The 18192-nt window shown below is 40.2% G+C and overlaps 1 protein-coding gene across 6 annotated transcripts; it reads right to left on the bottom strand.

Annotated features, from left to right (window-relative positions):
* Positions 1-254: 254 nt before the first annotated feature.
* hipk1b (homeodomain interacting protein kinase 1b) lies at positions 255-17301 on the bottom strand. Of its 6 annotated transcripts, none has more exons than XM_041781785.1 (18): positions 16949-17301; positions 14082-14812; positions 12461-12652; positions 11998-12179; positions 11720-11843; positions 11432-11551; positions 11141-11227; positions 10863-11047; positions 10626-10776; positions 10343-10529; positions 8949-9067; positions 7616-7750; positions 6509-6663; positions 5949-6020; positions 4252-4419; positions 3814-4028; positions 3616-3728; positions 255-2152 (listed from the first exon to the last, which is right to left on the bottom strand). In XM_041781785.1, the coding sequence occupies exons 2-18, from the start codon at positions 14808-14810 to the stop codon at positions 1697-1699; spliced, it is 3390 nt and encodes a 1129-aa protein (XP_041637719.1). In that variant the 5' UTR covers positions 14811-14812; positions 16949-17301; the 3' UTR covers positions 255-1696. The 6 variants fall into 6 exon arrangements, with proteins under 6 accessions (XP_041637719.1, XP_041637737.1, XP_041637746.1 ...); XM_041781803.1 differs by having other exon boundaries at positions 255-2089; XM_041781812.1 differs by having other exon boundaries at positions 255-2086.
* Between the last annotated feature and the right edge of the window lie 891 nt (positions 17302-18192).

Here is an 18192-nt window from a genome sequence, read left to right as displayed (position 1 = left end):
GGAACAAGTTCAAGAGTTTCTCTCTTCATAAACAAAATGTGCTGCATGTGCTCTGGACACATTTATTAATGTTTGTCCAGTGACTCACTGTGTTAAATTTATAAACACTTTAAGGCCTTAACAGTGTCTTATCTGCGGTTTTATTGTCTTTACTCTTTGTGACTGATAACTGAAGATCTCACCTTTATTTGTTGAGAATAAAGATGAAGAAAGGCTTTGAGTCATTTGTCAAGAATAACAAGAAGCCACTGTGAGTTGGTTGATATTTTATTGAAAACACTGACAGTGGATTATTTGACTTGAAACCTTTTTTTCCCTGAATTAGTTCTACCAAATAGCCTCTTAACTATACTATGTTAAGATGAAATACAGATAAATATACAGACAATACAACACAAAACAGATGCAAACACAACAGGGAAGGATTAAGTGAATTAAATCTTCCATAACCCACAGAAACCATGCTGAGATGAACCTCCTTTAAACTAAAGATGGTCACAGGAAACAGTGAGTCTACTGTGAAAAAGAGGACACTTTTACAGTGCGACTGTTCTATCCACAGTGTAGTTATCCACAAGGGAAAACAAGGTATTTGAGCCACTTTGGGACATTTTTATGGGTATAAGCTAGGCTCAAAGGAGGAGCTACAACTGCTCAGGACGCCTCTCTTTAGACTTTTAAAATCTTACTCCATGCCAGTTTTAAAAGGTTTAATTCTTCAATTTTTAAACACATTTTACAGCAGCGATACAATTCAGAGGGAGCATTTCCAGTGTTGTGGGGAAAAAAAATCTGTTTCCTTTATACAAATTGTTAAGAATGGACTTTAATGTGGTTAGATTACTTAGGTCCTACACAGTCACAAAAGATATTTTACCATCCATTTAAAGAGGATTTTCACATATTTTAGGAGAAAAAGGGCTGAAGATTTTTTAACATTTCCACATCACTCAGGATGATTCCACTCCTCTGTACTTCATAAATACATTCAGCACTCAGTTGATGCAGTAAAAAAAAAAAAAGAAAGTTTCTATTGCATAAAGACATGATGAATCCTGCCTAAACACTGTCACTACAATTACACACTATCGCATGTGCACTTAAATTAACATGTATCCATCACAGTTTTCTCTCTTATACGTCGTCTTCATGGACCTTCTTTCCTTAAACATAATTTAAACAGTAAAAGACATATCTGTGAGTAAACGTAATTGTGGCTAAGGTACAGTCATGGTTACGTTAGCTAAAAAAAAACAGGGCCTGATTAGATTAGTGTGAAAACTTTATAACAAGACTCATAAGAAGCTCTCCACTAGTTTGTGAGTGTGGCGTGTAAAAGCTATGCTAAAGTGTCAGCGTGGTTTGTGGCAGGAGGAAATCTCTCCACACAAAACCTCATGATAACATGGATAAAAGATGATTAGCACAATGCCTTAATTGTACATCTGGGTAAGATGGGGATAAAATGAGCCCTATAAACAGAATCTTTTAAAGGGACAATAACTGAGAGATCAAATAATACCAAAGAATATTTTTGAAACACTACAAACAGTTGAAGTGAGTTGGAGGTGAGATGCCGCCTTAAGCAGCAAACAAATAAGTGACTGACAGTTTTTCTACTAAAACACAGTTTCAAAGTCCCTTTGTGATGTTATGAGGGGAGTAGCTTTCTTCTTTTCTCTTTGTGTGACCCCCCCTATAGGTACGGGTACTGTGTGAGACGCCGGGGGCTGAGCTGGTAGGCACTGTACGCCTCAGCCCGCGGTGTCACACTGATGTAAGGGGAACCAGTGGCGAACTGGTGCTGGTAGGCCGCGGGGAGGCCGTGCAGCAGACTGCTGACAGAATCCTTCCGACTGGCCGAGTCCCTCCTGGACGAGGAGGAGGATGAGGTGTATGTTGCTGCATAGGCGGAGGGGGAGTGGCCGTGGCTGTGGCTCATTAGCTGCTCCATGGCCTGAGAGGCAGAGGAGAGGGCGGTGGAGGCGGGGTAGGTGTAAAGGCTGGGGCCAGGGGCCGAGGCAGAGGCCAGGGCCGACACCTCTGGGAAGTTGTAGTGAGAGGCAGAGACGGCCGGAGGGAACGTCTGCTGTCGACGCAAAGAAGAGTCACTTTGAGAGCGCTCCTGAGATGAAGAAACCACAGACTGAACCTGAGATGAGACAATATTCAGCACCATTATAAAAATGTCTATCCATCTCAGAAAAATAAAGGCTAAATAATAACTAATAATGTTGGCCAATAAACTGAAATTTAGATTACAAATTATGAGCCTACTGTATTATATTTGATTCATATGTTTATGAGACCTCTATCGAATCAACATGATCAAACTTTAAAACCATCTGAATATGATCTGATAAATGATAAAAATGCCCTCCAGTGGATTTTCAATTGCCTAAAACGCCTAATGCATCAATGTCATACAAAAAAATATGTAAAATTTTCTGGCAATTTTTCTTTCTATGCAAAAAATACTGATGCCTCTACAAGACCTACAAATGCTAAAAAGACCATTTTTCTAGAGCCTGAAACAATTACAGTAAGGTTGGTGTCACATAAAGTGATTCACTTTACACTGAAGAAACACTAAAGTTCAAAGTCTCAGTAGTGACACAATTGACTGCTTAAAGAAAGCAGGATGAGATTCATGTAGGACAGCACCACAAATAAATGCACAGCAAAGAAATAAGTACCACTTTGTCCACAGGACACAGAACATGAACAGAAAAACAGGAGGTTTCTCACATGAGTGAGAAACTACGTGTGCTATGGCTGAATCAAACGTGGTGTGTGCCGGCCCCTTTTTATTTTATTTTTTTACCCCAGACAGTGGGATAAAAGGGACATCTGTACCTGAAAATGATTTCAATCTCTTTCCGGTCCTTCAATAAACCTCCTTTTCAGGCGTGTTAGCGATCTCAACAACTATCATCTTACCACAAATCATATTGGTGTTGGCATGATGGCTGCAGGTACAGTAGATATAAAAAGTAACTGCTGCACATAAAAACTTGTGTTTGCAATGGGTCATACAAAAATCAGCTGCCATGGCAGTGTTTGTCCAGCAGAGAGCACTTTTAACAGTTTTACCAAAACTTCAACTTTAAACCCTGACTTCTCTTTAATGTACTGGAGTGACACTTTTTGTGCAATTTTAAGGATAAATAAAAGTCCTGGTTTAGTGTCCCAGAGGTGTAAACATCACGTGAATTTAACATCCTTATTTTAGAATTGTCTTATGTAACTTTGTTTCTCTGTGCCTGTTGACACTTCTTCTAAAAGCTTTTTCTCTTTACATTATAAAACAATGCAGCTTTGCTGGCTTTGGTGCTATGTAGCCACTTTGGTGATTGAGGTTTTGCTCACATAAATTTACTCGATTTTAAAGCAGATTGTGACACCATTGTTCTCAGTAATCTTATTCAGGTTAGTAGGAATGTCTCTGTGATTTATGACTCTGAAACGTCAGCCGCCTTTCTGAGGTACAGGTTACAAAATTATGGCTGCATTCAGTGGATGTCTTATGCAAGAAGGTTAAGAAAAACATACTGAATCAATTTTAAGTCATAAATCAAAATTCTACTCTTTCAAGGGAAGAAGAAGGTATCTCACCTGGCTGAGGTTTAAGGGGTGTGACTGGCTGGGCACCGGTACGTGACGCTCCATGCTCTCTCCTGAGCTGCACGGCTGTCTGTTGGATGATCTCTTAGGCTTTATGTAGTTCACTGTTGATTAAAAGGTAGTGAGTATTTTCAAGTCAAGCTGAAATGTTTTAGTGATAACACCAAAATCAAGAATGTAAAGACTAACCAGTGTCTAGGTGTCCACGTGAAACTGCTCCTCTCTCTGAACTCTGGGTTTTTACTGAAGGTGCCACCACAGCCAGAGACTTGGCCTGACGGGACGACACGGAGGCGGCAGGGTTCAGAGAGCGTGGAAGAGGTGTCAGGGGACTTGCTGTAGACGAGTCAGAGTCATGCACGGTCACACAGCTGATAACATTAGTCCTCTGGCTCAGTCCAACACTGTGGAAACGTATAAAAGAGTTATTTGATCAAAAAAGCCATGTTTCCAGCAGAAGAGAAAAAACTGAAGCATGTTCGTGTTATGTTAGTTACAGGATGTAAGGCTGTTTTTTGTTATCAGAATGACACCATTACTTCTCAGACAGCAGATTTTAGACACCAAGGGGACCTAAGGCAACCCTGAATGCATTTATTTGAATCCACTCCAATATCTGTTTTCTACCTGGCAGGGTGGAACTTGCGCTCATCCTCTGTGTCGGTGTCGCTGTGAATGGTGATGATACTGACCGCCGGGCTGGGTGTGTCAGAGATAATGATAGGCTGGGACAACCTGGCGCTGGAGCTGGGTGGGGTCACACCGTTGCTGAGAAGTGATGCAGTGGATATCCCCCTGATTGGAAAAACAAAAGAAAATGTAGAGTTTACTCCTGAAAGAAGAAGGATTTCAACTATGATATTAAAGAAGAAGAGAATATAGAAAAAGACCCACTATAAAAATGTTTTAATTTTTGCTCAGAAGAATTAAATATGTTCCTCTCAAATTAGACAACATGACATGGATGTGGATGAAAAGGAATTGAAAGGATTCTACTGTTTTTTTTTTTTGCTCTGTGGTTACGGCATTATAGCGTGGTATAATTAAACTAAAAGGGACAACACATTTCACCCTAAAAAACAACACTTTGATGCATACTCATCCCATATCTGTGCCTTATTCACAGATAACTGTACCATAAGTCTCTGTACATTCAGTACCCTGTAGTCTAAGTTTCATTTCTCTCCTACTGATGTGAAGGAGTGTGTGACAGTGTGTGTCACACACACTGGTGTGTCACACTGACAATAACATACTTTTTGATTCAGAATAAAATCACTGACAAAATAAGAAGTAAAGCCTTTTATTGTGAAGAACTTGTTGGTCATTGGTCTAACTTAGCTTTAGCAGAGGTACTAGCAAGAGTTTTTAAAATTTATTTTATTGAAATAAAAGCACAGAAAGTAGCTGCTTTTCTGACCATGTTTAACACCACAGCTCATTTCTTTGAACAGTTGTGGACTTAAAACAAGTGAGTCATGAGTTAAAACACACTTTAGCACTTATCTGAGCCTTTATAATACAAATCTGCAGTGCTGAGCTGAAGACGGACAGAGTCGATCCATTGCAGCTCACAGCTTGTGTTAAAAGCCCTAGAAAGTCCAACAGAGGTCCTCTGCTTAACGAGCACACTCACTTTATGTTCCAGTTATTACAGATAATAAACTTGAAGAGAAAACACATTTTACCTGATTGCTGTGATACTCGTTAATTACTCTATCACGTACGGTTAGTTATGACGCAAACTGAGCTGTTGACTGCCACATATCACTTTGTTGTGTACACAATGCAAGGGATTAAATCAGTGATGACAGTGTTGCAAAAATCAATTTCAGGGCAGAAATCATACAAGTGACAGTACTGATACTCGTTTACTGTCCATCACTAGAGCTGGGCAGCCAGGCAGGCAAGAGCAGAGTTGTTACAAGGAACGGAGCAAAAGCCTACCACGAAGCATGCTGACCGAAGAAGGAAACACAACAAAAACACAGCCATGGCAACGACACTTAACTTGAAGCTTTAAGTTTAGATGGATGGCAGAAAGGGAGGAGCAATTTGTTGATTTTAGGCAACAAAACAAGTGTTTATCGACATTTACTGTAAAAATACCACAGACAAACTGAAAAGGGAGGGAGCTGGACCCAAAGTGCTTCTGCAGTGGATGTAGTATGTAGCCACATTAGCTTGTTTACTCCAAAGTTGTATTTGACCATGCAGGATTTGTAGTTTTTAGAGTTGAGACCAGGCTGAGAGTCTCTCACGTAAAAAACGTTAAAATTAAGAAAATCTTTGCATGTGGCAGGCTGAAGATGTACAATACCAACCTGTTTCTGTTCTCTGCACGCCTGGCTTTCACCTTCTTCCTCTCCTGCTGACTCCTGGCTTGGGTTGTACTCCTGTTGAGGTCAAAGATACAAATTAAAAAACAGTGCCTCTTATACAAATCAAAAATAAGAACATTAACAAAAAGGAGTTAACCTTTTAAACAGTGGTTTGAAAAATTCAATAAAAACACAAGATTTAAACCTTAGTTCTGCTAATTGACTGCTTAAGTTCTAAGAGTCTTATTTTATAGGACATTAGTCTCACCATTTTAATGACAATTATTCCAAAATGATGTCCAACTGGACATTCCCCACAAAAAGATATTGAGTGAAGTATTAAAGCTCTTCAACCTAAACATTTTTCAATCACACATGTTGAAAAGAAAAAAACATCTCCATTAATTTTTTTTTTTTTTTTTTTGCAGATGTTCACATATAGTGAATGTTTTTTTCCAGAGTCAGCTTTATATAAAAGAAGAGCAACGAACAAAAAAGAATGAAGCTTTAAAAATGTTACAATTCTAACTGTCAAAACGCAGGATTAAGCACGTTTGACCCACCTCCAGCTGTGTCCTGGCTGAGTGGAAGAATCAAGTGTTTCCAGCGGTGATTCAGCAACAGTTGACTGGTGGGCGGAGCTGTGGATGGCCACACCTGGGACCTGCTGCCAGGATGATGGTATAAGGATCTGTTGGGTGCCAGTTGGCCATGCCTGCTGAAGAACAAAAAGCAGCAGACACTCACACTTAGGTACTAGAAAAATCAAGAATCAGATATCAGTGAATCTGTAATCATTTGATTGCTGCATCGTACAAACTGAGCCATGCTGAGAAATAAATCCAAAGACAAAGAGGCAAACCAAGAGGCCAAAAGAGCTTAGATAAGCGAGCAATCTTTCCCAAGCCATTCCCTTATACTTGCATTGCCCTGCAACAAACACACAAGATGAAATCATGCAAAGCACAAATAATGAAGCACTGTGAACAGTCAGATCAGGTGTAAAGACAAGTAGACACAGAACCATGGTGCCTGTTAAAGAAGAAACACTGAGGAAAGAAAAAAATGTTTAGTTCATGGAGGCCAGGCGGCCTTGCTGATAAGCCGTCTTTGAGGGAAAGGCATGCCACATGTTCTGGGGCTGAAACAAAAAGAAGTGTGTCAGAGAGTTGGGCTGTTTAGTGGGATCTGTTTGAAGCTGCAATCTCCGTTTGCTGAAACCAAGGAAAGAAAGGACAAGAGAAGCTGCAAGCAAAGCGCAGACCAACTCAGCAACACATGCGCTCCATGCCCTCAGCAAAACCTATCAGGAGAGAGTTTGGGTGGTGGGGCGGAGGGTATGCGGATATTTGGGGGGGGGTCCTTTGAAGTTGAGACTCAGTAAATTTGCTGTAATTTAACAAAAACTACATTTCAAAAAAACAAATATGAAGTACGACAATAATAAAAACAGACCAAAGACTCTGATTTTCTTACAAAAATAGGGAATAAAAACCAAGGGGGCATATTTAGAAAGCAAAATAAGGGAAACATGGAAAACTGAGGGGGAAGATTTGCAAACAAAAATGAAAGAAAAGGGAAGATTGTTGCAGGAGAGAGGTGGCATTGTTAGTGGTAGAGGGAGTCTGCATGTGCATGTCGGTCTTTCAGGAAGGTCATTGTTGCTTTACCAGCACTGTGGCTGTGTGCTCCAGGAGGGTGGGTCGGCCCACCCCAGTGCCCAGCCCGAGGGGCAGAGAGTACTGGGGGGCTATGCCTGCTGAGGGTGGGTGCAGGGTGGCTACCATCAGGGGTGTGCAGGAACCCTGGAGGAGGGAGGGAGGATAGGGGAGGGTGGGGTTAGGGCATGAGTAATGTCCTTCAAGGCAGTGACTGGTTTCAAAGATACAGAGCGGATCAAACCAGCTGCACACCGCCAGCCATCTGGACACCTGACCTCTGCAGTGTGCAGCAATTACTCCTCATTTCCACAAACAGTAATAACCAAGGCATTTTCAGTCAGTTGAGTCTCCTGCTTTGAACATCTGGACTCCATCCCAGAAAGGAGACTGGGATTAAAGGGGGGCCTTCATTCAGTCCTGGAAGCAGATCCTTGGCGAGATGCACTCAACAGAAACACAAACAACAAAAACAGCATGGACACATCGTGTTGTTTTACAGGGCAGGGGTGGAGACACTTCACAAAAGACATCCTTTAACTGAAGAAAATTTCTAAAAACGTTTGCTCTGCTGGCAGCGCAAAGAGGGGGCATAAAAGAGAAGCCCATTAGGGAAACTATAAAGGCGCAATCAATGAATCCATGAAAGGACAAAACTGAGCAGCACTGCTTTCAGCTGGGTGCTAATGATGACATCATCCATGGATGCTGCCAGACACTACAAAACCTCAGTGTGAGCGTCTGTAGGTCAGACAATTAAAGCGTATACTCATGTAGTCTTAGTCAAAGAAACCTCTACAGAAGTGTCTGAATCCACAACCAGCAAGTCTGCCAACATTTAATGTGTTTAAAACTAAACTGAATGAAACACTAAGACTCAAACTGTGCCCTTAATACTTGAAGTAACTGGGGTGTATCTTTGAGGAAACATGGACCTCTGACAAGTCAGCAAACTCTATTTTACACTGACGCAGAGAAAAACAAATATGCTGCATGAACTGAGACCAAAAGGGAATTTCTATGTAATCATCCTCAATTATTTTGTATTTTTCTTTTTCTCTAAACCTATGAATGCCTAGAATTACACTACAATTTAATCAACAACAACAAAAAGAAACAACACTAAAGAAAAACAGTTAAAGATCAGTTGCACTCTCTCCCATCTGTCCACATGAATATTTTGTTTCTGTATGACAAAGGAAGCTTTCTCCGTCCATCTCTGAAAGGAGTGTTCTTAAAATGAGGTCACCTCAAAGACTATGAAAGATATGCAATTATTTCATTCTTACAAACAACGTGCACCAAATAATCCTCACAGACATCTGCACTCTTTTTGGACTCTTACCTGTGTGAGCATACTTGGCTGGATCTGCAATGACTGGGCAGGCTGGTTCTGAGGTACTATTGGTACAGAGTTCTCCATCCTCACAGGGAAACTGGAACTCTTACTAGATGGCTGTAGCCCTGAAAAAATGAACCAAACCAGAGAAATCATGACGCTTTTTAAATAAACATAAGGGATTATCAGGTGCAAGGCTGCCAGGGGGGATAAAGGGGAGAGCTTTCTGTGGCCCAACCAAATGAGGGGCCAATGGAGATCAGGAAAAGTTGATCTGTGATAACCCTATTTTATATTCACCCTGAATAACTACCACTGCTATCAAAAAACAAAAAATAAATATTACTGTAAATATTACTTATCTATGCTGTAGTAAAACACAGCCTTTTTTAAATGTAAACCTCTTTTCTAGTTACAGAATTACCTTTTTCTGGTATTGTTTTCAATGTGGATGGGCACACTGACTAAACCATTTGGAAAAAAACTGTCAGACCTCATAGCTAAGCCAAAATGTGCACAAAAACAGAACCTCTGGTAGTAAAGTAGAAGGAACTGAAAAAAATTAAGGAAAAATAATTTCCAAAAGAGGCAAAAAAAGAGGGGAAATTGGCAAAAATTGGTTAAAAGTGGCAAAATTCACAGAAAAAAATGTGAATTAGTTTGAGTGGCAAAAATGGATCAAAGAGGAAAAAAGGGTTAAAATGGGCAGAAAACTGAAAAAGTGGCGATAACTAGTGAAAGGCGTCAACAATGGGCAAAAAGTGTCAAAATGGGCAGCTAGCATAGTGAAATGGGATTTTTTAAAAAGTAGCAAAAAAAGGTGAAAACAGTGGCAGAAAATAGCAAAATTTGGTGAAAAAGGCACAAAATGGTCAAATGTTGAAAAAAATGTGTGAAAACGGTGATGAAAGGGGGTTAAAAAGTGGCAAGAATATCTAATTTGAACATCTGAACTTTTAGCGGCTAAATGAAGTACCGTTAGAGACTCTATGTTAGTGTGTCCAGACTGTAGAGGTGATAAGAATCTAACTTTGTTTTCTTCACTTTAAAAAATGATCCACTTTACTGAAAACCTGTAAGTAAATAATCCATCAAACAAAGTGTTTAACTAAGTATCATCAAGTAATTTAGAATGTTTCTAAAATTAAAATTAATGTGAAGAAATAAAAGAATAATTCTGCTAACCTGTTAATAGCAGTTTCCATTATGTGTTAACATCAACAATTTCAAATGTTCACCCTGGTCCATCATATAGAAATTTTAAGGTTTTTTTGAAGAATTGCCACTGTTTAAATAGAAATTCTCCTTCCAGCGCACATTCTTAAATTCTGGAGGAATTCTTGGCCCCTACAAGAACTTACTCCCCCACTCCTCAACTAGAGAGCAGCTTGATGGTTTACCTTGAATAGTAGAGGGTGGGCAGACAATTAGAGTCTGCTGGAAGGGTTCTGTCTGACTACACAGCCCAGCAGGCCGTGTTGGGATGGGGACGCTCTGTTGAGTCAGCCCAGGAATGTTAATGGTTGCCTGCTGGTACAGAGCTGGCTGGTAGTTCAGCAAAGGCACCGCTCCTCCGGCAGAAGGCACCTGAGAGACCCAAACACAACACTGATAAACACGAGAGAACACAGGGATTCCTGAAGAGCATGTAAGAAGTTTGTGATAAAGAGATATAATTCAAACCTGGTTATGCTGGTTGAGTTGGCTACTGAAGGTAACAGTGAGGTTTCCGGCTGCAGCACTGGGGACTGCATTAGTGGAGTACAGGGATTTATTGTTATCGTAGGAGCTCCGGCGCTTGCAGATCTCCATATTCTGGAAGCAGGACTTAACGCTGGAGAGGATGGAGCATTTTAGCAAAAACTATAATAATCAAACACAATGACAAAGTGCATTAAAACATTTCTGTCACAAACTTACTGGGAGCTGTGGGGATAATCCATAAGGTGGCTCATTGTGACAAATGGATGACCCAGAGTTTTCGTTGGTGTGATCCTTTTGTCGGCATCCAGACGCAGCATTCGTTTCAACAAGTCTATAAACTCTCGCCTGTCAGCCTTCTCAGCAAGCATGTCTGTCCCCTCCAGGTGAGAAGACAGGTTGACCTGGAAAACAGAAAACACCCAAGAGTCAAGCATGTATGCTCATTGTAGACAGACCCAAAACAGAGCTAAACACCTAAAAAGACAGATACGCACCTGCATCATATCATCCAAGCAGTTGAAGATGTACTTTCTGGCTTCCTTAGACTTGATTCCCATCTCCATTTCATGCTCTGACGGAGTCTGGAAAACAAAACAATTCTGTTTATCATTCTGTGGCAAAATATTGTATGAACATCAAGTGATGGGGACACATAAGAAGCAGAGTTGTTGAATCTTATAATGCTTGAACATATTTCATAGTTTTCTAATAAAAGATGTTCCTTTTGATTCTTTGGATCCTTTTAAATAAGCAGAGACTAAATTAAAACTAAAAGCTTGACTTGCCTTAAGCCTCCAGAGTGGGTAGCTAGAGTCAGGGCCTCGATTGAAGAAGCGGCTTGTCTTGGTGCCTGCACTCAGCAAGTACTCCGCAGGTAGGCCTTGAGTCTGAGAAATGTAACGGATCTGGAAAAGGAGAAAACATAATCTAGTTTAGCAATCAGAGAGACAGAACGGTGGGTGCAATGGATACTGATGATATAAATTCTTCTTTGCTTTAGAAAGGTCCTTGCAGGAATTAAAGCATTATTTCATTTCAGTACAGAGGAATAACCCACCAACATTAGGACTAACCTGGTCATACTCAGAAGCTCCAGGGTAGAGAGGCCATCCCAGAAACAGCTCAGCGATCACACAACCTAGAGACCACATGTCAATGGCCTCACAGAACGGCAGACCCAAAATGATCTCTGGAGCCCTGGACACCAGAGAGTGGATTACAGGGGTCATATTTAGGAATCTGAGCTCTATATGTGCTTTTATAACATGTATGCCACCACACTTATCAGGAAACTGAAAACAAATGTGTAATTAGATTTTAAAAAATCAAAATTGTAATTCTTGCCACCTACCTGTAGTAACGAGACTGTAGGTAGGTGGAGCACACAGCTTTTGACACATGACTCGCAGAGCCAAAGTCAATGACCTTCACCCTGTAGGGCTGTCGAAGAGGATCCACCAGCATGATGTTCTCAGGCTTCAAGTCTGCATGAATCAGACCTAGGCTTTTCAGTTTCATCAGTGCTGTGGCCACCTAAAGACACAAACAACATTAATATGGGACAACAGATGGAAATTAGCGACTCACTAAATCTGGTGCAACCATGTTTTCATTTACTTTGTATGAATGATCAATGTCATTGCACACTGTCCCTTGATAAACTAAACTAAACTAAACTAAACTAAACTAAACTAAACTAAACTAAACAAATACAAAGAAAACAGACAGTGTTTGCATTTCCTTTTAACACTGACGGTTAAAAACAGAGCAACATTTTTTTAATTCAAGGTAACAGAATTTCTCTGTCTGCCAACCTGCTGAAGGATGGGTCTGATGTGGCGCAGGGGCAGCGGGCTGAACTTGCTGTGCTTGAGAAAGTCATAGAGGTTCTGCTCCAGCATCTCAAACACCAGGCAGGTGTGACCTTTGTGTTGGAAGCATTCATAGGAACGTACAAAGTTGTATTCATCAGCGTTCTCAGCACTCAGGCGATTCAGAATGCCCACCTAGTAAATAGAAACAAACAAATCAATCCATGTTAGTTATCAACAAATGCTTGATTACTCATGTTCTCACACATGGAAAGGTCTGAGTTTTCTTGGTTCATAGGTAAATGACATTTCAGGTAACACAAATATTGATAAACTTCCTCTCATCAGCTTAATTTAGATTTAACTGCCTAACCAACAGGAAATGACTAGCAACAATACAACACAAACCGAAACAAGGACAAAGGGAATCAAAACGTTACAACCCACGCTTTTAATACCTATTTTTTCATTTAGAAAGTTGGCTGCAGGGCGACACATATAATGACACAGACTAGACTAGCAGTGTTTTTTGCAACTTATTAACTACTTTTCTACTCAGTAGGTCACAATGATGCATTTAAAGAAGATAGGAAGCATAACATTAGTGTAACCTCAACTATTGAGCACTTGTTTACTACGACAGTGACACAGCTGAACAGAAACTGCACACTGCAGACTTTACAGAGCTAATAGGAAATCCCTTTGCAAGATAGTGGTTAAACACTTTTTTTGTTTCAAAAACAGACTCCAGCTGATATACCAGGTGAATCATTCTGGATTTTTTAGTATGTAATGCAAAAATGTGTAATATTCTCTATTTAAAACAGGCCATGACTTTTACGCACTGTAGAACTGAAGATAGGACAGACTGTGGCAAATGTCAATTAAGTTTCCTTTGAAAAGTTTCACACAGAAGTTTAAATCATATCTACTGTTTTATTTGCATGGCTGAAATAGTTACAAGGAACAACAAAAATACTCTCACCATCTCTTTCTCTCACACATAAACAGTATGGCCAAAAAACACAACTAGCACAACTAAATAATATCAAATATTCCTTTATTATCATCAACAGGAAGATCGAAATGCATTCCTGCTATTTCACGATACTTTTTTTTTTTTTTTTGCAATTTACAAGGGGAAAAATGCCCTAGAGTTGGGAATTCTGATCATGGTTCATCTCTCATTGTTTAAGTGTGTGTAGTCATACAACCAAAATATCAAACATGCCAGAAATCCTTATGACCAGTCAGGAGCAGCTGGTCAGGCTGTGGTTCGCGTGTCCCCCTGCACACTCCATGACAAACGGGCACAATCAGGATAAACATCAACCTGACCTCCAAAGGAGTCATGTAACCCATTATTTTTCGTCTAAATCGGGTGAAAATTCACTGTGTACACTTGACTTAAGTGCGTGTGCCTTCTTCTTCGCACTTCTTAGGCCAAGCCAGCATATCACCAAAGCTAACAAACAGCTCACATGCAGCCAAAACCTCCCTTTGTTAGTAACGCAATGTTAACAGACCAGCACTGCTTAATAAAACCCTTTGACAACTACAGATGGACAATAGCTATCAAAGTAAGATGACTGACAGAAATGGTTTTACAAAAATGTTTGATTACCTCGATCTGGCCCTGACGAGCATATGATGGATGGTTTTTCAGGATCTTGATGGCCACAATCTCATTTGTGCCTCTCTTCCAGCATTTGGCTACTTGTCCAAACGTGCCTCTTCCTAAAAACTCCAGTACTTCGTAACTGCAGGACACAGAGCACAGGATCTCATGCTGCACTAGCTGATAGTCCCCTTCACCATTGGAGCTGCTGCTCTTTGTGGTCGGAGCAGAGTGGGGTATAGACTGGCCTGTTCCCCCGCCTCCTCCACCCGTGCGTGTGGAGTAAGTTGCTGCAGGGGCCGAGAGCTCCTCCAATATTTGCACACTGCCACATCCACTCCCACTGCCTTCAGTGGCCTCCTCGATCTTCCTCTTCTGCCCGTGCCTGTGGGCTCTCGTGTCTGATGTTGACTCGGCGTGAGTATAAGAGGAAGATGTTGCCTGCTCTGTGACTCTCCGGCTGGATCCGCGGGGAAGACTTCCAGTGCTATCAGCTGCACGCACCACCACTTGACCTCTGGAGCCAGGTGCTGCAGGTGGGAAGACCAGCGATGGTGCAAAGGGTGGAACAGCCATGGCTGGGGTGAAGGTGAACGCCGACTGGCCAGCTATAGAACTGTAAGCCTCAGTGGTGGACACATCCCAAACATTGCTTTCCACCTTCAGCTTCTTGACGCGGCAAAAGGCACTGGAGGAGATGGAGGGAGGAGAGAAGACCTGCAGCTGGGAGCTCATAGCTGAAAAGAGAATAATTAAGAATAAGTAGATACAACCAGCACAAAAAATAGCTCTAAATTATGGACAACCTGAAAACTGTTTATAGTAAAGTTCACTGTGGCTTTGCTCCTCCTGTTTCATAACCCTGTTAATATGATACACGTAGCAAGAACGGATGAAGCCTACACCAACATGTAACTTTTACATTCTAGTAAAGGTAGCCTGACTTTTAAAAGCAACTCTGCACTCTGACAATGCCTAGAACTTACTACTTCAATACTTTAGTTTGAAGACCTCTGTTACTTTCTATTAGAGACAGTAAATCAATTATATAATTTTATTTATTTTTATTACCCCACTTAATCACATTTTCAAGTGTATACTGTATACCACCACATTTTCAAGTGAAATAACCTCATACTCCAGTTATGCATTTCCAATAAAACATTTTCCTTGTCTGTTTTGATTGAAACTCGTCCCTTTGCGTTGTAGATGATTAGTGGACCAAATCAAGTTTTTGAATGGTTTCCTTGGGATTGAAGGACTGTGGTACAATAGACCCCATCTTTCACATTTTATCATGCGTTTCATTTGACTGTGTTATATTTGGAAGTATATGCTTTACTTTTTCTGAACATTGACACTGCTTTTAATTTACTGAAGGGTTATTTTATGGCTACAATTGTTAAGCTGGATGTCCTTTAAGAATCCATGTAATGTAAAAGCAAAAATCTTTACATATCATAACCATATGGATTAGGGATGGACAGACACTGACATATACCAGTATCAGGTATCGGTACCAATACTAAGCCTGAGTACTCGTACTCTTTCCCATAAAACAGTGCGGATACTCTACTCTGGATCATTTAAAAGCATGATGTTAGCCTCTCATTATGTGAATATGTAGTCAAAGTTGGAACTATGTCTGCAATTTGGTCATATTTTGACATAAATGAGGAGGAAAAGGTTGTGGAGAATGAGAACTATGCACTAAGAAATTGTCAAGAGGAGAAATAAGGAACATTTGATGAAAATAAAACAAAGTTTCAAATAATTTTGAACAGTTATGGTATAATTAAGTGCTCATATTTTTATTTGGTATCTGCTAGTACCCAAATGTAAGTACTCCAACTTGCTCTTGAAATGTGTCATTAGTGCATCCCTTATATAGATGCTCCAAAGACATTACCCATGGAGAAGAAAACATGACCGTCAGAAAACAAAGGAGCTTTCTCATAGTATTGGGTTACACGGTTATTAAAAACCTGGCATCATTTGTTAATGCGTTTAGTAATCTATTTCTGTTACAAACAGATGACATTTCCTTTAAAGGGTATGTATTATTTCAGAAATGCATCAGCAAAAGAAAAAGGAAGCACATTTATTTCCATGTGATCAGCGTTAGCCTGAACCTTTCTCTGATTCTTAGTTCTTTTTTAAAGGGACAGTTAGCATATTTATCCACTTTGTTTGGGTGAAGTCGCTGTGGCATTGTAGGGAAATTGATGGAAAATATATTTTACTGCATTCCAATTTGAGATACTGGTGGTATACTTTCCAAGTTTACAGTGCAGGCCACTGAAATACAAAAAAGAAAAACAAACAACATATACGCCATACATTTAGCTCGCAAGGAATGCCAACACTGTGAGCGCTCAGTGAAAGCCTCCATGACACCTGTGATTTAAACTTACTGTTGATCGGTATCTTGAGGGTCTGGTTACTTGTGCAAAACATATCTTGTTCCATTTTATCTTGTAAGTAGAAAAGTAGCTGTAAGGTAGGTTTCGCCACTGCCTTGTGGAGAAACATGGGGCTATGTGAAATAGGACCTTGGAGGCTGACGAGTGGACTAAGTGATAGACCATGATCAAAGTAATGCTGTAGTCGCCTTTTCATTAAAATGTTTTTTTAATTGACCGACTTATATCAATAACGAGTTTGTGTGTCATTTTATTAACATGTACACCCTCTGAGGATCAACAAGGTAACATCGCCTAACTCGCTTATGCTAACAGGCTAACGTATTAACTCTGAGAAAATATGGCGTTGATGGTTAGCGACTAATCTTAATTTCCGAGTCAAATAATGTTAGCTTCTACCATAAAGACTTCACATGATTAACACTGAATACAGAAACAACTGTAACATACCGGATAGGGTAGTGTTAAAGCTCCGAAACGGCTTCGTCCAAGGTTTAAATCCCACTGCGGTCTGGTGGACCAGCGTTATCCGATTAGCTTCCGCTAGCTAGCGTTGATGTTAGCTAGGCCTGCATTGTTTCTTCAGTCGATGGAGAGCCAGGCAGCAGGAGGAGGCGTTAAAGCGCCAAATCTTCGAAAGGAAAAGACTCAAGTACCATTTTACTATAAAGTTAAATCATATTGGATTAAAAAAAATGTACATTTGCTATTTAAAACATGTTTAATTCTATTCTAAAATGGCCAATCTTGAGGCAGCAAATCCACTTCCAACCGGAACAACCATGTCCTTATATCATCTCAGCTGCGTCTGCGGACCTAACGACATTTCCGGTTACTACCGTAAATACCGCAGATTCTGCTGACACAAACATATCTTAAAACGAATTTCAGCAGCTTTCCGCTTGAATTGCGACGTCCAGGAAAGACAGTGTGATTGAAAATCATTGCCCAACATCTTAGTTTTTGAGAGTTTTGGTCGAGCCATTTTGGCCATGGTCTTTCACATCAAGGAAAAAGGTAAACAAGAGTTTTACGGTAAAGGGGTTTAAATGACGTAGATCGACTGCACCAGTAAAATTCCATAAGGACTAAAATGTTCCACAAATCTGGAAAAAAAATGACGAGAACCGAAACTCATAAGGGGACAGGAGAAACTACACATCAAGTTTCCAAAAACGTATGCGAGTAAACGACAAATAATAGTTGAAACAAGAAAGGACAAAGTAAAGAAACCCTTGGTGTGGACTCGCCGATTATGTCATTAGGAACAATGATGTCCAAAACAGATAAATTCTTTAAGTAAATCGGTGAAATGCTTGATTTACGAGGAGGACTGGTCAAAGGAAATGTTCTACGATAAAATGCATTACGTCTGGGTGACTGGTGAAGCGACCATGAGCTTCATTTAGTAATGGAAACAGACGAAATTAGTATAGTGAAGAGACTCGAAAGTTTGTTTATTTATTTGGATCCACCATTAGATACAGCAAATATGCAGTAGCTAAGTGTGGAAATAATCACTGGGTTTTATTAAGAGGTACATCAAATTATTCAGCTTGAATATTTTGTTAAATGTCTTAATTAGCCTACAATATTACATAAGCTGATGTGGGTGTAGATGGAGTGTTTTTTTTTTGTTGTTGTTGTTTTTTTTCTTGCAGTAGTGATTTGAATGCACACTGCCAATAATGATT

This window comes from Cheilinus undulatus, linkage group 3 (assembly GCF_018320785.1).
Source record: "Cheilinus undulatus linkage group 3, ASM1832078v1, whole genome shotgun sequence".
In the NCBI taxonomy this organism is placed as follows: Eukaryota; Metazoa; Chordata; class Actinopteri; order Labriformes; family Labridae; genus Cheilinus; species Cheilinus undulatus.
This window is presented reverse-complemented; position numbering and strand designations above follow the sequence as displayed.